The following is a 24,726-nucleotide window of genomic DNA, read 5'->3' as shown; positions in this document are numbered from 1 at the left end:
ACAAGAATCCAGTCTCTGCATTCACGAATAACTTGACCAGCAGTCTAACATTCTCATCCAGATCATATTCTTTCTAGTGATTTCTCCTCAGGAATTTGCCCACGCAGTGTTTATTACTTATTTGTTGGGCATATGCATTATAAACATTCTCCTTAGGTCTTGAATCGTTGCTCAATGCAGAGAAATATGAACCCATGCCAATGACTCGCAACAGCTCGATCCTTTTTCACACAACCGTGCCCATCAATTTGCCAACTGCTTTTTTCTGCACAAGATATGACCAGATCCGGCTTCTTTACATGTAAATCTGTCTGCAATATACACAGCAGATCTGGGTTCTTCACATGCAGATCTAACCAAATCTATGGTGATCTTACATCTACATGTAGATCTCCTCTTCTTTCTCTTCTTTTACGCAGATCTGTCCAACAACTAAATTGTACATAGCAGATCTGACCAATAAACCTTTACATAACAGCAGCAAAACCATAGACACAAAAAAAAATATTACACCCTGCTCTGATACCAAAAATGATGCAGCAAACTAACCATAGGGCCTGCAAATTAAAAACATTAACACACCAATAAAACTGAAATCCACACAATGGGTATGCACACCAAATCTCAGAAATAATTCATTAATAAATAAAATATTTACAGGAGATCTATTGGCCTCTCATCGCTCACTCTCACACACTTACTTACATGCCTCATGGGCTCACCTAGATTTATACAAGTGGATTTGAACCCAAAGTAGGTTCTAGATCCTAAACTAACTCCCAAAATATCTCTCACGATCCATAAAATCTTTCATCTAATCCCTTATCTCCGGATAAGATATAACTAACCCTCAAATCTCTCAACTCTTCCAAAATACTCTCCAATCTTCTCCTATTTACAATAATTCTCATTCTCTCCTAAACCTATAGGAAAATACAATAAACAATTAAATCCTAATCTAGGAAACTAACTCCTTTAGTAAACATTCAGCCCTAGGTTAGATGTACCTACATCAGCTTCGAACTATCAACATGACAGAAGATGATACTATATCTTCATATTTTGTTACCCACCATCCGTGGGTGGTATCCATAGCAAAAAGTTTTTCTCCTAGATGGTCCTCAGTCGGCAGCGAGCAGCCCCTTGTAGCCACCAAATAGCTTGATGCGCCACTATCTCTACGACCTGAGCCAACCATGTGGTCCCTTACCCATCTGTTATGATTGTATGTTTGAAGGTGGGCCACCTGACTGCAAAGGTATGGCTTTTCATTGGTACAGTTGAGTAATTTTGTCTACTTATCATAGACACTTTTGGCCATGGATTAGTGGGGGGATTTAGTGGAAAGAGTGAGCTAAGTTTGTACTCTTGTCTCCTCTGCCCGATTTGGTGGTTAGGCTTGTATCATATTCCCATGGGATCTCTTTTATTGGCTACTAGATTTAGGGCTAACACTACATGGGAAATCCTAATTTTGGTTGCATGGTCCCGCCTCCCGGCACCATATACATCACTCCCCTCCACTTATTTTAACCCCATTCATCACTTCTCCCATCGGGGCCCACATTTGTCCATTGGGTCCACAAGGAGTTAGCCTTCCCCTCCCCTTATCCACACTTTGGATCGAGCCAAGAATGATGCCCCAGAGGTTGATGCAATTAGTAGAAAAGAAAAAGCATAATTTGGCCACTCTCGACAGGAAAATGTACCATAAAAAGCAAAATATGGTTGGGGCATACACATTTAGCATGTGGGAAAAATCAAAGCATGAGCTCTACTCTATCATCATGGCCATCACCCTAGTTTCGAGGACCACTCATATTGACCCCTTTCATCTTTAAGGAACCCATGATTGTCCCAATCTTTGGTGGGCAATGAAATGCCCCACCTTAAGGGGGTAATCACTGTTATATCCCACACATCATGCTCTCATCCCTTGGAGCCCTGAGCAGTGATAAAAGAAAATCAATAAAAGGCTAAAGGCATATGAAGAAGGGTGGAAAAACAAAGGTCAGACAACTCATGCACCACGATTGCTCCCTTCTACATTCATGCACTTTCCTTATTATGGCTACCCTTGTACTACGGCATGTGGCTTGGAGCCTTCCCCTAATGCCGCATTTTATTCCACCAATATATCACATTCTACCTACCAATTGACAGATGTACCATGGACATGTCAACCCCTTTAGAGGTAAAAACCACCTAAGAGGGTCCTTGGTTAACCCCCTTATTGAGCTTGGAGACACCTGTACATGCCAAAGGCCACTATGCAAGGGCATGCCCCCATCAAGTGTCCATTTGATTACATGATTTGTAAGCGCTTTTACTTGATTACTCTAATGATTTGTTGTACTGGAGGGCCAGGGGACACATTGGATCTTATGTAGGATTGCAGGTGGATCTCCATTTGGGGTTGGGTCTCCCTATACGGGGTCTAAGCCCTCCAGAGGGTCACATTGGCACTTGTAGGGTGAGCGTTGAGAGCCATGGACCTTCACCATAGATCCCGAATACCATTCGTTGATTGCTCATGTTCCACCTTTTGGATGAGGATGATGCACCTGGATCACCATGCCTAGTTGGGTACATAGTTGTACCATACACTTGGAAAACGTTCCAAGGCCCAGATGAGGATGTGTCTCACCATAGGATACAAAGGGAGGGCTTTTGTATTCTAGCCCTTACAAATGGTTTACAGGCATTGTCGATCCACTTGGAGACCCATGAGGATGTCATTGTGCCCCCACACCCACTTGGGGACACCACATGTGACTTGCATGGATATCAAGGGGCCAACCCCTTGATCACTGTGTTTGGAGCCTATTCTCTCAACTTGGCACACTTTGGACTCCACTAGGCCTTCTCAATGGCCCAATGACTCATCATGTTTACTATTTTTCCCTCTTGAGAGGCTTATCTTTCTATTTTGGAGCTATCTTGGTGGGCTTGTCACCAAGGCATATCATTATTGTACATTATTTTATTATTTGGGGCTAAATTAGGCAAATTAGGCCATTCGAATCCCCTATTGGATTGTATAAATAGATGAGAGGATGATTCATTTCTCTCATCATCACTTGGATTGGATTAGTATCTCTTGAGATTTTCGCACTTGTTCTCTTGGACGAAATTTGGAGTTTCTTGATGCACTATGATGTTTGGATTTTTGCTATTGTCTTTGGAGCTTCTATTTATGCAAAATTGATGAATGGATATACTCTCTCTCTCTTGTAAGTAAAATTTAATGCTATTTTGTTTTCTTACTTGTCTAATGCATGAGATATTTTTATCATTGTTCTTATATGGGCCATAAGTAATGCGAAATTCTTCTTAAAGCCTTGAATAATTGATATATTGCATGCGTTGTCATTGAGAGGGAGGGTGAATGTTCCTAGAGGCACCCTAATAGGTTAACAAGCCTTGAAACTTCATCTCTTTTGCAAGTTGAAGTATAAATCTCTAATGACCTAGTTGTTGCACTTGGAAGGGCTAGCAAAGGTCAATTAGGGCTCCTTAGCATATGAAAATTCTCGATCTAGGTGTATCTTGACTCCATTAGCCCAAAGAGACAAGGCACTGATCCTCGCTTTCCTTTGGTGATCAAAATAACCCTTCTTTTCTTCCCTTCTCCCAATTCTAGGCCTAACCCTAGAAGGCCTCCTAGGGCATCACACAAAATCATTTGTAGCCATCAAAAACCCTTGAAATTCGGTCTAGAACTGCATTGGGGTCTTCTCAAGGGGTCCTCCAATTTTGAGCTCAATCCGACGATGGAATCCCAAGATATTGCAAGCCCTAGCTCGAAGACTGTTCTTCTCCCTAGGTCCCCTTGGGTTAGTGTCTTCATTTGGATCATTGCATTTAAACTCCAAGAGAAAATTATTCCTTTGATCCTATTATCCTCCCAAACTTGGTCAAGCCCATCTATTGATGATCAACCCCACACCCTTGACCTAGTTTCTATCCACTTGGGTTCTTTGTGATCTGCAACTTTGTGATTCAAATTTCATAAGGATTACATAGAAACCTTTTCTCTTTAAGGATTCTTAGGTCTAGAGACTAGGATACCCCATGTCAAGGAATATATTCCATACCTAGGTCTAGGTATCCTTTTCAACCCTTCCTAGAGAGCCAATCACCTTGCTTCTAAAGCAAGTAAGCCATTTATCTAAGCCACTCTTGTGAATAGGCTTTAGGAATCACTCCTCATCTCATCATTGACCTATCCATCCTTGTGGTTCCTCTTATACCAGGTCTCCTCCCATCGGTGCAAGTTCGTAAAGAGAAGGATCTTTAGTTGAGGTGACAGTGGGCTATGTCTCCATTGTTGCCACTTGATCTAGTAGTTTCTCTATAGGATCCCCTCCTAGGACACCTGCTAGTTTAAGCAATAACAAGACCTTTTCAGGATCAAGAGTGGGATAACCAAGCTACTTGTATTCCTTCTAGTAGAAACTCTTGCAGAAAATAAACCATGTGGAGTTGCCACTTGAACAGGAATCTAACTCTAAAAATCCCAAATGCAAAACCGAATAGTCAGTCCTACACCAAGTCAGAGAGGACTTACCCCAGGCAACAACACCAAAAAGATGTTGTTGCTCAGATTTTGCAGGCACTGCGACAACAAATCAGGTTGGGGGTTGTCACTTTGATCCCCAACCTCTTTGTTCTAGCTGTCTCCCAACAACAGGCAATGTGGGGTAGTCCCTATGGAAATGTGAAGGTGAAGGGCAAGTTGGTATCCAACAAGTTCGAGAGACACAATTGAGTGGCCTAGCTAATTGGTAAAATTAAGCAAGACTCAAAGATTAGATTAGATTGAGATATGAGAGTAGTGCCTTATGGGGTCAAACTCTTGCTTATTATTAAATTAAGACCAAGTAACCGAATGGACAACCGGTGCTTGAATGATTGACTAACCTATATGTTATGTAAAGACTAGTTTCTAGGCATGATGCAAGGATCCTAGTTAATTTTAAGTTATATGGCTACTCTAAGCGGAACCTCCCTCTTAACTGTTTTGAGACCAGCTTTAAAAGTAGGTTTTCGGATGGAAACCAATGGGAAGCAAGCAAAGGCTTGATTAATGATACCTCCCCCTGTGTTCCAACCACCCTATGCCTCTGGCACTGCAAAGACTATGGCTCTAACAACTGCAAGGTCACCGTGTTAACCACTAGGAAGGTGCTGAATCCCTCAAGCTAAGTTGAGAAACGGTGGCCCTAAGTGTCTATCAACCAAGCTTATGCTTGGAGGTAAGTTATTAATGCAACCAGTGTTAGAATGCAAATGCAAGAATTAAGAGTGAGCCTTGAGTTAAGATTGTTTGTGTTCTTTAAGTACTTAATGTTATGATTAGCTTTTAACAAGAGTACTTAACAATATATTGAAAGACAATCTTAAACAAGACCAAGCGCTCGATAATGCAAGTGTCAACAAGAGATCTTCTCACAATAATTCCACAAAGATATTGACCAACCAAGTGATGATAGCAACTTAGGAAACTTAGAACACTTATCCACTTGACAAGATGCTAATGACAATTACCCAAAAGAGATAATAAGATTGCAAGTGTTCTTAGCTCCTTCTTTAACACAAGATGCTAATTGATTAGAGATCTTCTAAGATAGCTCAATGAGATAAATGCCAATATTACTCAACACCACCTATTGAAGAGATGTTCAATTGGATTAAGAAGTCCCTATGGATTCCTAGATCTTAAATGCCAATGTAAAGTTATCATTCACAAATAAGTAATGGCAACAGAGCAAGCATGATAGTAATGAAACCACTATTCACCACAATTCTTATGTTAAAGGCGATAGATAGCAATATCAATGAGCTCTTATGTTTATTTATTTAAGCAACAAGATTATGATGCCAATGTGTTTTAGAAAGTGAACTTATGTGCATGAACCTCTCACAACAAACCACAAGAGTTAGTATCACCAAAACAAATCCTCTCCACAGTTATGAACCAATGAGATCCTTATGCTACATATGACAGCAGTAAGCTACCAATGATAAAGGAGCAGCAGATGACAAAAATAGATTACAATGAGCAATTGTTGGCAATCATGATTATCGTTAGAACAAAACCCGCAGGTTTTAGTCAACGATCGCATCACCAGAGATAAGGATCCACGAGAGGCGGTTAGTTCATGTCGCAAAACACACAGGGAGCATTGGTTTATCCAATTTCCAAAAATCCCCCCCCCCCAAGCAAGTTGGGTTTGTATTGAACTCGTGACCTATGCTTTGATACCACTTGTTGGGAATCACGATTGTCGTTAGACCAAAACCTGCAGGTTTTAGTCAACGATTGCATCGCCAGAAATAAGTATCCACGAGAGCTGGTTAGTCCATGTCGTGAAACACACGGGGAACGTTGGTTTATCCAATGTCCAACAACAATATGCTAAAGTGTCAAAACATTCCAGATTGCCTAGTTAATTTTCTTTGAGTTAGATTAGAGAGCAAGCAGTAAAAATGTGCTTATGCCACTGATGCATCTCAGACCCTAGAATGCAGTGATAACAACCACCAAACTTGCAGACTTGATCCAAACAAATAATGCCCAAATTATTTAATTTGACTTATTAATGCACTTGACAATGTATGAGCAATTTTTTGTGTCAGTTTGATGAAATAAATGTCACTGTTGATATCAGACTTTAGTAAGCACTGAGAAAAGAGGTGGATCTTGTAAATTTATACCAAATGATGAATGCTTAAGAAATGAAATTAATTCCTTGGGTTGCTAAACAATTTACAAATTATTTTTAGGGTATTTTTATGAGGATTTTATTACTGCTATGAAATAATTTACTAGTTGTAGGTAAGCAATGAGAAAATAAAGGGTTGGAGGGTGCAAACAAGTGAGCCCGGCTAGAATGAGGCTTGGAAATCTACTCATGATTTCCTTGAGTTACTAATCCTCCTGCAAACAAAAATCTTACCCCAAATTCTCTGCAACCGAAAATGATTAGCTTAGAAAATTTGAATGATTACCACAATGATGAAGAATGAGAGCAAGGTGGGGCTCAAAAAGGGCAACACAGTAGTAGAAGAAGGCCAGAATAGGGTTGCGTTGAAGGGAAGAAGGCGTTAGAGGATACAACAGAGGGTCACAGGCCTGAAATGGACGAGGAGAGGCCTATTAGGCCTGCCAAAGGAAAGGGAGAGCTCCTAAAGGTCTGTCGCAGATCAAAGGAGGCCTGCAAGGCTAGAAGACAAAGGGAAGAAGCCATAGGGTTGACGAAAAGCTAAGGGAGGGTTGTCGTGAGGCATTAGAGGGATGGTAGAGGACCACGGAGGGATAAGGGAGAGAAGTGGAAGTCAGGGGAGAGGGTTAGGAGGAGAGGTGATGGTTGTCGTGAGGGGATGAGGGAAGAAGGAGGGAGCCAAGGGCAGGACGAAGAGGATAGGAGGGTGGGCAAAGAGGGAATAAGGGACAATGGAGGAGAAAAGGAAGAGAACGGAGGTAGGAGAGAGGGTTAGGAGCCCATGGCTAGGGTAGGAAAAAGTTCAGAGGGTTAGCAGCTAAAGGGAGGAACCTCCTCACACTGACAGCAAGGCTTGGAGGCCAAAATTTGTCAAACTTCTGCAAAATTTTCAGATTTCATTACCGCAAAAAAATTTCCCTAAGGACTCGCAATCTTTCCCTGGTCTTGTACGTTCAACTTGGAGAGGAAGAAGACAGTGGATCTTGCCTTCCTAGGCCTAGATCCACCTCTAGAAACCCGCACAAAATATTCCAATGATTAGCACCCTTGAAACCCTTGAAATTCTTCAAATCTAGCTTGAAGCCTTCCTGCACAAAAAAAAATTACAAGATCCCAAAACCCCAATATATACAAAAATTTTAAAAATAATTCAAACCCCTGGCTATGAAGGCTCTCGTATATAAACCTTTGGTCTAGCTTGATAACATAACCTATGAACCGAGGCAAGGCATATCGGTCGAATCACCCCGGGCTGGGACAAGAAACAACGGCTGGTCGAATCACCTCGGACAACCTGAGGAGCGAATGTTCTTGCAGGGAAAGCAAGCTCTATTGGTCGAGCGCTAACTCACTGGGCTAGCCTCTCCCTCAACCTCGTAACCTCGGTCGAGCCCCTAACGGGCCTTATGGTTGGGCTATGGTGAGATAGGCGGGTTGAGTGAAGCAGGCAGCAGGAAGGTTGATTGAAGGCAGAGACAGTTAGAAAGCCAGAGCCCTCTCCTTATCAGTCGAGCCCCTCCGGCCCTGAAAATGCTATAATAGAAGGGTGAGGCAACGAACGCTTGACCACCGGGCCACCATCGAAATCTTGTATCCAACAAAGTATCAAAGCCGAACCGAGCAGCCCAACTATGATTGTAATCGACTCTTGGGATCGAGTACCAGTGGGTGGGTAGCAGGTAGGTCTCAGCAGTTCTAATTGAATAATCGTATCGGCAAGGCTCCTCGGCGGGATTCATTATGTGCGCGAGAATTTCCAATATTTTGACTCATGATCGCATTCACTAAAAAAAAAAAGAGATCGAACAGAAAGCAGCTGAATCAACCCATTTCTTGTGTGTATCCATTGAAGGGTTTTGAAATCGGGGGTGTCTTTATCCTCGACATACATTCAAATGTAAAAATCTACGTGTCTCCTTCAATGATTCCATACCGAGTGTCTATTATGCCAATCTGTTTCCCAACGTACTTCGTTATAACCACCTAGCTCGGATTTTCTCGTTTGCTTCGTTCTTCCTCTTTCACAAAAGTGCCCGACGAGAGACTATTAGTTGTTGTTTGCCACTTAACGTACCTCACCCTTTCTTTATTCCCTCCCCTCAAAGAGCTCTGCAAATATTTCAGTTTGAGGGGGTTGGTTCACCCCTACCACATAAGTGATCTCTCCCATATCCCGAATCAATCGATAAAGGGTCAATCTGTATGCTTAGGAGGCTGGACAGGATAGACCAGGTGCATATATAGGTGCAGATTCAATTCCTCCAGTTATAGCGGAAGCACCCACAAAAGCAAAGTGAATAGCATAGAAGGTAGCAAAGGCGTCCCATGGCTAAGCAGCGTCCTTATAGGTTTAGATTGTGTCTCCATAACCAGCATAGGCAGCAGAGAAAGCAGCTTAGGCAGAATCATAGGCAGTAGCTACTACCTTCTTTGTTCCGCTCCTCCCAAAGACTATTATGCTTGAATGCTTGCACTATCTTTTTACGTACGGTTACCTTGAAGAATATCTAATTGGGGGATTAAATGTTCGGCCAGACCGGCACGAACCCGTGGATCTATTTCTTGTTGGAAGTATCCCTGATCCCACTGGTAACGAGAAAAGTGTCTGGATTCGAATAGGCAAAATATAAAAGTGAGTACTTTTCCTTTTGCCTCCCCTTTCCGATGACCGATTCGCCATAGGAATCCATAGGGCGGCGTGAAAAACTCACCAAGGCACTTTGCGTTTCCAACTTGGGCTTTCACTATTATTAACGCCTCTTCTACCATAAGGGGTGTCTCATGCATAGGTCTCGATTCTCTTTTGGCAAACGAAGCAGGCAACTAAGAGTATTTGGCGGAAATCCATAAAAAGGTAACTAAGTTGAAGTTTGTGGATGAAGTATCAGTCGAGCGAAAAATTGATGGCGGCCTTAACAGTCGAGCGTTCGTACCTCTCTTTCAGCTGGCTGGCTCTGAAGCCGAAGATTCCATTTTCTTAATTGAATGTCTGGATTAGCGCCAACCCCATCTGCAAAAACAAGATTAGAAAAATAAAATAATTTACAAGGGTATTATACAAATTATATTTACAAAATATACATGTAAAATGCTTGGAAATTTTTTGAAATTTTATAAATCTTTAGTAGTGGCTAAATGTATTTCGAAAGATAAATAATAAACTACAGCCTTAGCGAAGTTAGAACACCATAAAAATAATTAGAGTCCAAACATAGTCAGCCTCTATCCAAAGTTCGTGAACTTGGAGTCCAAGGGTTGGGGAACCTGCAAACACTATATATTTCTGAAGAACAAATCGTTAGAACACCCAGTGAATTGGATCACCTAAGATAAGCCCACAACTTACCAATAGAATGTTCTTATCACCTACAATGAAATAACAATCAAAATATTTATAAAGCACAATATAGGAATGCTCGTACCCAACACGTACCACAAATCATCAGATCAGAGACACCATGAACTGCACCCCAAAGTCTTTATTATGATTATTCCAACGTTCCCAGTGGGACAATAATTTACATCAGCTTTTTAGAGTTACATAAGCCAAAACTAGATGGCTTGAGACACAAATGACTTTCAATTTATAGATAAATCCTCCAAGTGGAAAAATAACGGCTAGTTGGCTTGATCCCCGTCAAAATAATCTCGGTTGTCGAAAAATATTTGATCATCGTTTGATCTTCGCCGTCGAAGATATTTATTTTTGAGGAATTTTCGAATTTCTCATTTAACCCATTTTTTATTAGCTCAAAAATAATTATTTTGAGCTAATTTCCTCAAAAAATTTGACTTTGACTTAACCACCAAGGCCCAAGGGTCCAATTTTTCTTGAAATTTCCAATATTCCCTTGGTGGGGGACCTCCAAAAATTAATTTCTTTGATACCCACGAATTTTTCCACTTGGAGAATTTAATTTCTCTAAGACTCTAAATTTGACTCTAATTAATTAATTTTCTGGCTTAGGATTAATTTAATTTTTGCTAGAAAAATTAATTAATTGACACTTGAGGGGATTAATTATTTTTTCCACCCTCTAATATTTTAGCCATGGTGTCTAAGTATGAGGGACCATGCACTAAAATATTTTTTACATAAGATTTTACAAAATTCAATCGTCAAAGGGGGAAATGCCCATTCGTTATAAACCCTCAAAATACATACCCAATTTTGCAACACAATATGATCTAGTAGACCAATTGACTTGTAATAAAATAATTTAAGCCAATTAGCTTAAATTATTCCCAATTTAGTTTACAGAAGATTCGACTAAAACACTAGGACTCATCTAAGACTTTGACAATAAATTCCACCCTAGCTTTCGGGTGAGGCAGGAGGGAAAATCTTTGCCGATCACTTGTGTTTAGAAATACAAATGAATCAGTGAGACGAAAACCCCCTAGGATGAAATCTGTCGTCAAAATAGTAGGCTTACCTACGTTGTTACATACAGACACGGTCTTATTAGCATTATTTCCATTATAAATTTTGCAAAATTGGTTTAGAATGATCCAAAGCGCTGACGACTGATGATCCCGATGCTTTGAAAAATATGGTACAACTACTTCCTTAGAACTTCAACAAAATGTGTACAACAGGATTCACACCTATTAAAATGGGAAAAGTCCCTAATCCCACTAGGTGTGGCCTTAAAGGCAAAACACTCAGGGAAGGGGCTATCACCTATTTCCAACTCTCTCCGTTTCAGTTCTCTCATAGATAAACCAAGGGGGGATTGGGTGGGGGGGGGTGGGGAAGGTCCCTAAATATGATTCTAAGAGGAAAACTTGTTAAGGATAACAAGCTCTAGGAGATTATGATGTTAATTAGATTAGTTAAGGCTTCACCAATTTAACAACTTGAATTATATCTTGAAATGAGATTGATTAGCAAGTATGAATAATTAAGAGCATATAACAATCAACAATGGAGATTAATCAATCCAGATATCCTGCAAGACAAATATAATTAGACCAATGCCAAATATACTTGCAAGAAATATATGCTCACAAATAAATCCACAATACTTGCAAATATGATATATCAAGAAGATCAACAAGTTACACAATTAGAGAAGCTGCAACACAAGAGGTTAGTGAACCACACAAGAGATTATATATAACTTTGAGATATGAGAAATAAATGTATTTAGAACTTGCAAGGAAATAGACCTCGTACTTTAAAGAGATATATGCTCAATTTTGATGAAATGACATGGAAGGACAATTGGCAAGAGCATGTAAATGAATAAGTACAAGAATATCCCCGGATGCGGGTGCTTCAGCTGGCATTTAAGTAGATGGGACAGGGGTGCGGCAAAGCAGGACGACACCTGCCAGCCCAGCACCACCTGGATAAGGATGGGACGAGCCTCATACAGAGGAAGGTGCGATCACATGGCCTCAAGCATTGGGAAGACAGCATGCACAGTCCGAACCTGGACCAGACCATCACCTCCGCATGCTTCAGGTCTAGCTGGGCTTCGGCTCCATTTATTGCAGAAGTTATGGCGGGGGATAGTCGAGGAGAGTTGGTGGTAGTTAATTTCATGTATAGCCATGGACTCGGTTGGAAGCTTCATATGCATCGCTGGTCGGGTGAAGGTGGGTTCTGGGATGCTGTTGGGTCACGCTCGGCTTCTGAGTCGCGCCCTCCGCCTGCTCCAAATTTGCTCTTTTCTCCACTCTCAGAGTACCTGTGCGCTCTCTCTGCTCCATATCCCATCATGGTGCGACAGCGTTTAATTAGCAGAAGGGGCGGCTCGAGAGGTGGTAGCTCTCGACAGCAAGTTCGGAGGCGAAGCACCTCGGGCTCTCCCTCTTCCTCTGCGGAAAATCCTCGCTATCCCAACACTAGAAGCGGACGAGGTAGAGCAGGGCTTCGCTCAGCTCCATTTCCTCTGCCCCAGCACCACTCCCCCCATACCACGCTCTTCCACTTCCGCAGCACTCTCAATCAGCCAGTTATCACTGCAACCATCTCCATCTCCTTCTCCGAGGAAGCGATTCAGAGTGCCTAGATGCCCTGCCCTAGAGGCGATATGCCTAAAGCGGAGCCCAGTCATCGCAAAGACCAGCAGAATGAAAGAAGAGACAAGGCAATTGTGCATGGTGGACAGCCCAAGCGGAAAGGGAAGGAGGCTATGAGGGAAAGGCAGGAGGATTCAGAGCCTCAGCGTGCCAAGCCAGCCATGGAGATGGGCAAGATGAACGAGGAGGACACGCAGCAGGTTGAAGGAAGAGGAGAAGGCGAGCAATCTCAGCCAGATAACCGCGAAGATTGGAGCTGCCCGGTAGTGGAGGAACCTGCCACGGAGGAGTTCATCAACCAAATTACCAATGCCAGGTGGCACTTCATCTAACGTTTGGTTCCACCTCTTTTTTGTCCACGTAGGTGCATCCAGGAGGATGAATTGCTGGTTTTATGTTGTTTTCTTAGCTCTTTTCAGAAAACTGAGGAAAATGTTCAATGATGTCCTTTTTCTTTTTGTAATTCCCGCACTATCAGACTGGTTTCCCCTCTGTTGGGGCAGTCTTAGAACTAGTTCTTCGGCAAGCTGAGATAGGCTGTTTTCATTTACAGCCAGTTCCTCTCTGTAAATATCTTTTTTTCCTTTTAATAGATTAACCTTACTTAGCAAAAAAAAAAAGTACAAGAATATAAATGAAATACTTGCAAATTTGATGAAATGCTCACAACCTAACTTATACAATAATCAATTGTGTGAAAGATGCGAACAAGTGTATGTCAAGTGTGTGATATCAAGTGGTCTTGGTAAATTTTATTATATGCCTAATCTAAGGTTTGACTTCCCCTCAATTCCTTCAACTTGGTAAGGACTGAGGTTTTTGCAAGAAGGCTTAGTGAAAAGGCTAAGGCCTCATTAACAATACCCCCCTAGGACTTCAGTACAACCCGCGTGCATTCGTTCCTACAAGGGTTCGGCCACAAGAGAACTTCAAGGTCACGGGTTTTAACCTTTGCTCCAAACTCAAATTTAGAGAGATTGAATGATAGTTAAGGAATTTGGTCCTAATTATCTATCAACCAAGCTTAATCTTGGAGGTAAATTTTAGAGATGCTAAATTGACAAAAGTGCTCCAAGTGAGATTTAATAATTAAAACCAAAATGCTTCAAAAGTGAAATATCTTAAGATTTACGAATAACAAATACAATTCCACTTATATGATCAAATTTATTGATTAATAGAGTGTGTTTAGAGTTGTGTTAAATGACCAATGAAGCAAATTCGATTTACTCGATGAAGCAATGATAATTAGATCAAGAAGCTAAAAACTACTTCAATGAACACAAAGCAAGTTAGATGACAAGTTATTGAAATTACTTGCAAATGTAGATTAGAAACTAGATCTAGAAATTAGATAATGCAAGAAAATAAACTAATCCAACAAGTTAGTGATCAATCAACCAAGAAATTCTCCTTCCAAATGAGATAGGGATACCAAGGGAAAAAACCCCAAGCTCCCTCCAAGAAAAATCTTTTTTTATTATTGTTACAAGAGAAACCCTCTTATACAAGAATGAGGGCTTAGATCCTTAAGGAGGGTTTACAAAGAGATATAGAGATTTGAAAGCTAATACCCTTCCTCAAAATACAAGATGGAAATGAGGAATTTTACAATGATTATGGCAATAATTTACAATGGAAACTTCTTCAATAAATAAATCAATTCCTCCCAAATATTTTCTCTTAAACCCTTGACATCCAAAAGGAGAAATATTTTCGCGCAAGAGAGAGAGGGAACTCGCTATCTCTTCCAATTAAACTCACTCAAGATGCTAGACGTTCAAGTTCAGAAAGGGAAATTTGTGCAATGAAAGAGGGAGAAGCCCTCTTTGCCCACAGTCAAGGAAGAGAGGCCTCAAAAAAAAAAATAGATCTTGATTTTACAAGCCTTAAATTGAAATCCCTTCAATAATTTGTCTTCAAACCCTAGCCATCTAGCTTTTAGAGGACAAATCTGCAAAGAAAGATTTAAGAAAATATCCAAACCAAAATCTCCTCCTTCCTTCCGATTTGTGCAAGCATAGACAAGAAGAGAAAAAGTATATACAAGAGAAATGTAATTTATATATACAAGGGTTAGAAATATATACAAAAATTTACAAATTCTAGCCCAAAGAGTATGAACACACCTTCGCTCTTGGGTAAGCAAGAAACAAGCTCTAAGATAGCTAGATTTGATTAATAAAGCACATAAGTAAATAGATTTGAAGATTGGATACTCCCTTTAAAATAAATCGTTTGATAAGCCTTTGAGAGAGACATCGAGGTGGGTTCTTCCACTTCTATCCCTTTAGAGTTGGTTGGTTCAACCAAAACCTTCCCCAAATGCTCCAACTCTGACTCAACAAGTATAGATCTCTACACACTTGAAATAAATGTGTTAGATCCACAAGGAGATAGATAACACAATGAAAAAGAAGACTAGGGGTTCAACCAAAAATCACTAGCGCTTCTAGATCTAGAGTGTTTCTCTAAACTCAAATATTAATGCAAGATACCTTACAAATAATAAATCCACAAATTGGCAAGTGAACTAACAAAAATTTGATTAGCACCAGTAGAGCATGAAGAACAAGAAATCAGAAAAATAGTACCATAGATTTTGAAAAATAACACCACAAAGCCTTTCCCCCAAAGTCTTTCTTTATTACTCAAAAAAAAAATCTAGTACAAAACTGAAGCAAAGCTTCGCTAGCTCAAGAAGTACAATTGATCCTTGCATGTGAGGAGTGAGAGCCTCAATTTATAGAGAAAATGAGAGGAGGATCCCTCTCCAAGTGAAACCTCTCGATCTCAAGGGCTAACAGCTAGATCCAAGAGGAAAACAGCTAGATCCAAGTGAAAAAATGTGTGGCCCTTAACAAAGTCTATGCTGATCTCAAGGAATAGAATTCATTTGCCTTGAAGGAGATGTTGGTTTGACCAAAAATTTGATCCCATAGTGGTTTGGACCACTGTAAAATATTTTCCATCATTTTCCCTCGAGAATCTCTCATTCAATTCAACCATCATGGACCATCCTCTTAAAAATTTGATTTGTTGCTAAGTTGCACGAAACGCCAAAACGTTTCAGAGTTTTTGAAACGGGTACATTTAGAAATGTCGCCTCCCAAAAATGGAAACGTTGGCCAAAACGTCATATATGTATATATAAAAATATATATATAAATAAATAAGTGAATAACACATTATCTTGCAAGAAAAAAGGGAATAAGACCCATATATGACAATTTAAAAGGAAAAACAAGTTTATATTAACTACAAAAGATGATTACATAATGGTCGACTTTCAGCCAAGTTTCGACCAAGTTTCGGAGTTTCGGGTACGAGTACGGCCTGAAACACCGGGTTCTTTGAAGTTTCGTGCAACATTGATTTGTTGGGACATGGGCTTCTTTTCAAGACCATCGAATTTTTTCTTGGGCCATCTTCTCTTGGTAAATGGAATTCCCATCATTTTTTTATTTGACTTTAATATTTGGGAATTTCCATCTCATTTTTTATCATTTTCACTTGGAAAGAAATTTTTATTTCTCTCATTTTATTTTGCAGCTAATATTTGGCTAATTATTTGCCATTTTTTGCCAAAAATTATAAAAATTGGGTTTTGAGGGGTAAATACATGTTTTTCCACCCTCAAAGTGTATCTAGATAGAAAGTTGAGGTGTAGAGGTATAATTTTGATTACTCATACGCCCTACAACTTCTATAGACAACACTTCTTACATTTTACATCAAATAATTATTAAAAATGTTAAATTTTAAACTTTTGTGGTCATTTTTTGGAAAAATATGACCCGGATTATCCACAGTACTTTGTTCATCATGTCGACATTTCGATCCATCATCAGGATAGAAAATGAGTGATATATTGAGAGAAGAATTTACCGACTAGAAAAAATAAATAAATACCTAATGGATGATAAATTAAAGTCGAAGCCGACTAATTCATAAGACTAAAATATATAAAACTATTCTCTCAATCTATCACTCATTTTCTGTCCTGATGATGGATCCCCTTTGGGGTTCGAAATGTTGACATGATGAAAAAAGTACTGTGGATAATCCGGGTCATATTTTCCAATTATTAAAAATCCCAACCAGTGGGAAAATTTTTAATAATTAAAAACCGACGCTTTCACACAATCAAATTCTGCGAAATTTTAGAGATGATATAGTATGGTAATATACATCGAGTCTAGACACTATGACTCACATAAAATTCTACCATCAAGCCGCACTCTAATTATAAGAAAAACTTAACTAATTATAAGAGTTGAAAAACACAAATAATGAACTAAGGAAAAAAAATCCCCAGAGTGAATTCACTTGCTAGTATAGTCCTAAGCTACCTAGGCCTTTTACATGAGTCATGACTCATTTCATCATACTAGAATCATGTTTACAATATCCCCGCAGGGCTACAGAATTTGAACAATAGAATGCTGAGAAGAAAGAAAATCTGATGAAGTTTGGACATCTGTCTGATCTGATGACGCAGGAATGCCTCTGATGTGTGCCTTGACCATGGAATCTTTGATAAATCATCAAGTGCAACTCAAGTGGTCAATGCTGGCCATTAAGAAGTTTTCTTTGTTTCTATCAGAAGATGGTGGAGATTTTGAAAGTTGTGATATTTAGCTAATCTCCATCTCGTTTGCCTTCTTCACGCACCAAATTATTTGTTCTTTTCCCACCATAAATAAACTGCTTTTGTAATTTCCTTTTACAGGATTCTCTCTAATTCATTTGGCATTTCTATTAATTTGAATAGAGTAAAATGAGGCTGCCCACTTATCTCCAAAGAAATAAATGCAAGGCCCTACTTTGCCTGTGTTATAATATCTTCTTAAAATTAAACTGCACAATTAGTATGTTTCTTCTAGTTTACTGTTTCTCACACCAGACATCTATCAGAAGTTTCTTCCCTATGGCCTCAGATGTTAGGAGAGATAGCATCAGAGGATGTTGATCTTCCCCTAGATAAGCTATCTCCCCTGACAGTGTTGTTTTTGTTCTTTGACTCTCCATAGTACTTGCACATACCTGCACTTTTGCTCTGTTTCCTTGCTTCATACTCTTACAGTTCAGAATTACAAAAAGGTTAGTTTTGATTATAACATGATTTTCTTGGAGCAGCCTTTGTGATCCCACTTTGTATCTCACTATTGTACCTTGCAGTCCCACTTGCCTATTTATGGTCATTTGTTGGATATTAATGATATTATCTTATCTTATCAATTTGTACACCCCTGCCATTCCTTCCACATAGGACATCCCTTGTGAGTAACTCCTGATCATGATTCATTTGCTTACATCAATTTGAGATAAATTATTTTTTCCCTTTGGGCTATGAAAAGAAATGAATATACTTCAAGCATATTGTTCCTTTCATTTAATCTTGCATTATTTATAGAGCCTAGTTGCATGGAAACAGATGCAAATCTGCCATATTTTTAAATAGACAAGACCGTCTAAGAGAAAACAGCACACACACCTACATATAAGCCATGTGGCATGAATCAGAAACATGGAAATTTGAAATTTCAGATCTCCAAATACATTTCACTCCAAATTGCTTTCACAAACTCAGAAATTCAGACTGCTAAGAAAAACTCAGATTTACTTTTTAAGGTGGAGAGAGAGATTATTTTATAGGCAAAGGTTAGGGTGTTAGGGCCCCACACATTGCCTTTTCTATCTTTTATTCTGAAGTTTAGAAAAGGTCTTTTAATTATCTGCCAGCTTGGCATTTCCAGCAAGCTGGAAATACATCTCAAGTGGATCCTCCAGCACTTCCAAACTGAAAACGTATCCCAAGCAGGTCCGAATCTCATTCCACAGAAACACAGATCCTCAATCCTCCATAGGCAGCTCTGGTTACCTGGAAAGAAATAAAAGGAATTTACTGTTCCCCAACCTCAAAGATCCTCAATAGAATGTTCTTCATGCTAGCTGGGATCCTTCTAGGAATTGTTAGACACTTAACAGAATGCAAAATTTCTGCAATTCAAACGCATCCTTGTTTGTAGAAACTTTGTTAACCTCTCTGTATACATTTTGGTTTCTTCAAATGACTAATGACATCTGCTATTGAAAGAAACATGAGAGTATGAATCAACAGACTCATCCGAATTAAAAACAGATAATTCCACTAATGTTTGCATGAAAAAGAGAATACAGAATCAACACCATTGTAAGACATCTTAGATCTAAATATGTAGATTCCAGGAAGGACACTTACAAACATGTAAATGCAATTAGACTTTATACTAAGCTAACTGTGAACATGCTGCAACAGCCCTAATTTCAACAGCAAAATAAATACCAGAAATCATGTGAGGATACACTAATTTATCAACAGCATGGAACAGTTCAAAAACCAGAGTAGATGCAATTATCTATGACAATCAAAATTGCAGCAAGAACATAACCACAATTAAAAAATATTGACCACTTTTTACTCAGAGTCACAAATTCAGTAGACACATGCCTGCATCATATGCCATTCCTCAAACTCGTCAAACATTTCTAGCCGCTCAATCCTGGGATACATGGAACCAAGATGGAGTTAAAAATAATTAGCATAGTTGAGTAAAATTGCTATTCTCAATAATGATATCAAAAGCAAAACTCATATTATACCTGCGCCTTTCCGGTAAATTCAGGTATTTATTGTATATAGTATTCATGTCAATAGCAGTTGCCTTCTGCAAGAACCCAAAAGACCATTTCAGGCACCATATTGAGATTCTAAACAGAAATTGATAAGTTTAGAAGTTACATACTCAGATTTGCATCCAAACCCCACAATGAACCTCACAGAAAGAAAAACTCTGAAGGAAATTATAAATGCAATTTAAGAAATTGAACACTTCATGGTACAGTATACCCAACAATTTGTTGAGAAATCTAGGGCTGTGATTAGGTTAGGGTTTATTAAATGATTTCTCTTAGATTGACAAATTCTTGTGATATTATTTTATTAGTGTTCTTTCCATCATCAAGACAAATGCCAAAAACAAATGAAGATCACGGACACAAAAAGAGGAACACCAGATGTAGGCACTCAGACAGGGCAAAACCCCTAGGAAGGGGAAAACCCAGTCAAACTCTTCCAATAGATTCAAATCAAGTTGAGATGACCAAGACCCTAATTACCAAGAACACCTTCCATCTATCAAGTCAGCCTTCTCTGCACAGACAACACATCTGCTAGTCCATTCCTTCGTAAGTCAACAACAAGTGGTTCATCAAGATACTTGTCCTTCTTTACACTCATGTAACCTTAGCTTCCTGCATTCATATAGAATTTTGGTCCTGTGATTATAGAGAGCTTTCGGTCCTGTAGTTTCCTAATACTTTGGTTCTGCAGTAACATAATGTCTCAGTCCTGTAGTCACCCAATACATTGATCCTGCAATGACATGATGCCTATAGTCACCCAATACTTCGCTGTCCTGCAATAACATGACACCCAATACTTCGTTATCCTTCAATAATTAACTTCTGTCCTGTAATCATTAACTTCGCTGTCCCTTAACTTTGCTGTCCCGTAATCCATCCGAAATTCCTTAGACTACTCAACTAGGTCGAGTTCACGTGGGTATATATAGTTGTTTCTGCCTGTATATTGAACCGACATGAATAATAGGAGAAGCCAACTTGTAGAAGGAGCAGTTGGAGCCAATTTCGAAGAGCTTGAGGCCAACTTGATGGATCGAGGGTTTAACATGATAAAATAAATTTCTTTATTTGACACCATGAACCCAGGAAGGGTTTCTTACGTAATAAATTTGACTGACTCAACAAACATGCTAGAGCACACAATGTGTGCTTTGACCTATTGACCATTGACCCAAGCATGAAACTCATGCTTTAATAAGTCAATAAAAATTCCTACTATAAATAATTTCTTTCTATTGATAAATACATGACTCAAATTCAATTATGAAGACCGACACGAGTTACATTCTTCATCCCAATTAACGATAGAGGTTTCCATACCTAAAACAGAAATCAGTAAAATAAAAAAGTAGAAACTACTAGAAAAGTGCAAGCACTTTTGCTAAAACAAAGAACAGAATGTGTTATATAAAAAATTAGTTAATTGTAATTAATAGTTTATTAGGCAAAGGGCATGATCAAAGATCATGCCCATTCACCAAGAGGCACCCAAGGCAGTATAAAGCCAGGGGCCTCCCACAAATTGTATCATCATCTATCTATTTAATAATAATAAAATATGTTTTTGCTGAATAGCTGAATTCAACTATTCCATCTGATATCAGAGCGAGATCGGTCTCCGGAGCGCGTCCTTCTGCAACCCTGTTCCGGTGTTCCTTGCATCATTCCGTTGTTTCTGCTCCTCATCAACCCATTGTTCCATCGTTTTCCTTTTGAATCGTCGAACGTCGCTATCCACCCATTTTCCATACTATCTAATAGTGTTGCGTTTTCCCTGTTTCCAATCCACCACATTGCCATTTGCGCTTTCCATACTGCACCTTTTCCATATCTCCGACACTGTCCGCCATCATTCGCTCTCCTTTCCAATATCCCTGTGTCCATGACCACTGCACACTCCACATGTCGTTCTATCCGCAACACCGCACTCTCTGAGTCCGTTCCTATCCTCCTCGTCCGCACTAGTCCCAGCCACCTCTCTGTGCCACTATTTCTTCACCGACCACCATTCCCAATCCACGCATTGACCATTGCGACTCTTCACCCCGACGTCTCATAGTTCATATCACATAGTTATATCACAGTCTAAGTTGCACGAAACGCCGAAACATTTCGGAGTTTCTGAAACGGGTACGTTTAGAAACGTCACCTCCCAAAAATGGAAACATCAGCTGAAACGTTGACTGAAACGTCATATATATATATATATATATATATATATATATATATATATAGTTATAAATAAGTGAATAACACATTATCTTGCAAGTAAAAAGGGAATAAGACCCATAGATGACAATTTAGAAGGAAAACCAAGTCTATATTAACTCTCATAGATGATTACATGATGGTCGAGTTTCGGAGTTTCGGGTACGGGTACAACCCGAAACGCCAGGTTCCTAGAAGTTTCGTGCAACATAGATCACAGTTCATATCACATAGTTATATTAATTACTATATAGTTCTAATATTTATTAATTATATGATTCATAATTATATAATTAATTAATATTTAAAATCGATATATATATAAATTAATATTTATTAAGTGATTTAAAAAAAAGTTTTAATTATTTAAAAAAAAGAATAGATTAAGGAAGAAAGCTTAAACTGGCGAACAAATATACACCCCCACAAACCTGTTCAATGTCGTCGATGACAATGACCGAATTCAGCAAAAAATTGGTTGATCTTGAGAATCGGATTACTAGTCATTCTAATGATTTTAACCAAAAATTAGTCGATCTCAAGAGTAAGGTTACCAAACATTCCGACGATATCAAGAAGCTTCAAGATACGACAAATCGGATAGAAAAACAACTTGGGCAAAACCATATCGAATCCAAAATAGGTCATAATCGGACAATGACAATACTAACCGCTATTTGTGGCAGGATGAAGATTACATCCAAACAAATATTCCAGAATGATGAAGGCAATCAGCAGCACAATTTAGCAAATTCAGCAGATTCTCATGAAAAAATCAAGTCTCCAAAAAAAATCATCCACGCACCATCAAGAAAATAGTAATACGAATTTTCAAAATAAGCGGCTTTGGAATCCATTCATCATTCAATACCCTTTTTCACTCCACCGTTAGCGGCATATCAACGAAGAGCAAAAATTGAGCTACCCAAGTTCGACGGTAACGAAAAATGCAGCGTTGCATGGCTTAATAAAGCAGAAGAATATTTTGAGATTTACAATATTGACAATGATGATGAAAAGATTAGGCACGCTTCCATGCAAATGGAAGGCGAAGCATATAATTGGTATATGTGGTGGAAGAAGACGACACTCGCTATCAATTGGAGAAAATTTAAGGATGTGTTCTTTAAAAGGTTCCAAGGTGTCAAGGAAGAAGAGTTCTTTTCAACACTCATCAGATTGCGACAAAAAGGAGATGTGGATGAATACACTCAAGAATGGGAGACCTTAGCAACATGAGTACCTGGGTTATCAGAATCTCGTCTAATCCAATCGTACATCTTCGGACTTAAAACACATCTACAAGTAGAACCTGAGCTTCATAACATTACGTCAATAGAAGTAGCAAGACAAAAAGCAAAAGCCACTGAAAAGAAATTTAAAAAAATATTGTGGTCAAAGCCGGAAAAAGTATATTCGAGACGAATATTCCCCCAATCTGCGAATACGGATAATACAAAATATGTTCCACCACATCTTTGTGAAGGAGAAAAATCTAACGTGGAAATGCAAAGGATGAAAGAGGGCTAGTACAAACGCTGTGGCGAAAATTGGGACCCTAAACATAGGTGTGCTAGAGGAAAAGAGACAAAGAACCTATATAACTGTGAAGCAACTAATGATTCAAACTATGATGAATCAGCCATAGAAGGAATAGATGATGCCCCAAAATTCTCTCCAGAACTGGATGACGAAAGCATTACGCAAGTGTCATTATCGACTATGACAAGGATATCATAACCCCAGACTTTAAAGTTAAAAGGACATATCAAGAAGAACAGCGTAATGGTTCTCATTGACACCAATAGCACCCACAATTTTTTAGTCTCAATAATGGCAAAGAGACTCATCATTTTCACATTTCCCATGCCCAACATGAAGGTGATGGTAGCTGACGATAAGAAGATTGAAAAGGTAGGGAAATGCCATAAGGTCAAATCGCAGATTCAAGACTTTAATTTAGAATCTTCGTTCTACACTGTACCATTAGGAGTAGATGTGTTCTTAGGTATCCAATGGCTACAAACCCTAGGCACTTACTCTGCCAACCATCAAAAGCAGTTTATAAGCTTTAAATGGGAAGGGCAGAGGTACAAGTTATACGGATTCCAAGCACCAAAAAATCAAATCGTGACATCATCCCAGATGATGAAAATGATTCGAAAAGGAGCACCATGCCACCAACCTATGTAGTACAATGTCATCAATTAGAAATGTTATCTGCAAAAGTGATCAACGAAGAGTCACTAGCAGTACAAGAGCTAATTCAGAAGCACGAAAAAGTATTCCAAGACCTGCCCATGAAAATGCTTCCTAACTGGGAAATCGAGAATACAATAGAAGTCAAAGCAAGGTCAGACCTTGTCAACATCAAACCGTATCGATATCTGCATCACCAAAAGACCGAAATTGAGAGATTAGTCCAAGACCTTTTAAAATGTGGAATCATCTCAAAAAGTAAGAGTCTGTATGTTGCTCCAGTTGTATTAGTAAGGAAGAAGGATGGATCGTTCAAGCTATGCATTGATTATAGAGGATTAAACAAAATAACTATTAAAAACAAATTCCCAATTCCCTTTATCGATGAAATGTTGGACGAACTACATGCCGCAAAATATTTCTCAAACTAGACTTAAGGTCAGGTTATTACCAAATCAGAATTAGGTTGGAAGACATACCAAAAACTGTGTTCCGAACACACGAAGGTCACTATGAATTTAAAGTAATGCCCTTTAGGTTAACCAATGCACCGGCAACATTCCAAGCCACTATGAACGAGTTATTTCGTCCATATCTTAGGAAGTTTGTATTAGTATTCTTTGATGATATTTTAATTTACAGTAAAACTTGGAAGGAGCGGCTACAACATCTGGATAAAGTTCTTACACTAATGGAAGAGCATCAGTTCTACGCTAAGAAATCCAAATGCACCTTTGTGAAGAAAGAAGTGGAATATCTCGGACACATAATATCCCATGAAGGAGTAAAAGTGGACCCTAATAAAATCAAGGCTATAAGGAATGGACCAAACCTGTTACTATATCCAAAGCTAAGAGGGTTCTTAGGATTGACT

At 39.1% G+C, this 24,726-nt stretch overlaps 1 protein-coding gene across 4 annotated transcripts in view; it reads right to left on the bottom strand.

Annotated features, from left to right (window-relative positions):
- The window catches only part of LOC149257644 (leucine carboxyl methyltransferase 1 homolog), a 247,296-nt gene that overhangs the window by 41,622 nt on the left and 180,948 nt on the right, over nucleotides 1-24,726 (bottom strand). For 2 of the 4 annotated variants that reach the window (XR_016256758.1, XM_089414497.1), the window contains exons 10-11: nucleotides 19,404-19,468; nucleotides 19,252-19,303 (exon numbers count right to left, since the gene is read on the bottom strand). Coding sequence is in view for 3 of the 4 variants with exons in the window: in XM_089414497.1 (XP_089270623.1) it covers nucleotides 19,252-19,303; nucleotides 19,404-19,468 (117 nt within the window). In the remaining variant the exon portion in view is untranslated. Of the gene's footprint in view, nucleotides 1-18,291; nucleotides 18,643-19,010; nucleotides 19,062-19,251; nucleotides 19,304-19,403; nucleotides 19,469-24,726 lie in introns of those variants that run through there. The other 2 variants (XM_089414501.1, XM_089414502.1) reach the window with 2 other exon arrangements.

This window comes from Pinus tabuliformis, chromosome 6, assembly GCF_031772625.1.
Source record: "Pinus tabuliformis cultivar Carrire ecotype Pingquan chromosome 6, CPIR1, whole genome shotgun sequence".
NCBI classification, from domain to species: Eukaryota; Viridiplantae; Streptophyta; class Pinopsida; order Pinales; family Pinaceae; genus Pinus; species Pinus tabuliformis.
Note: the sequence above shows the minus strand (reverse complement) of the source record. Positions and strands in the feature narration are given on the sequence as shown.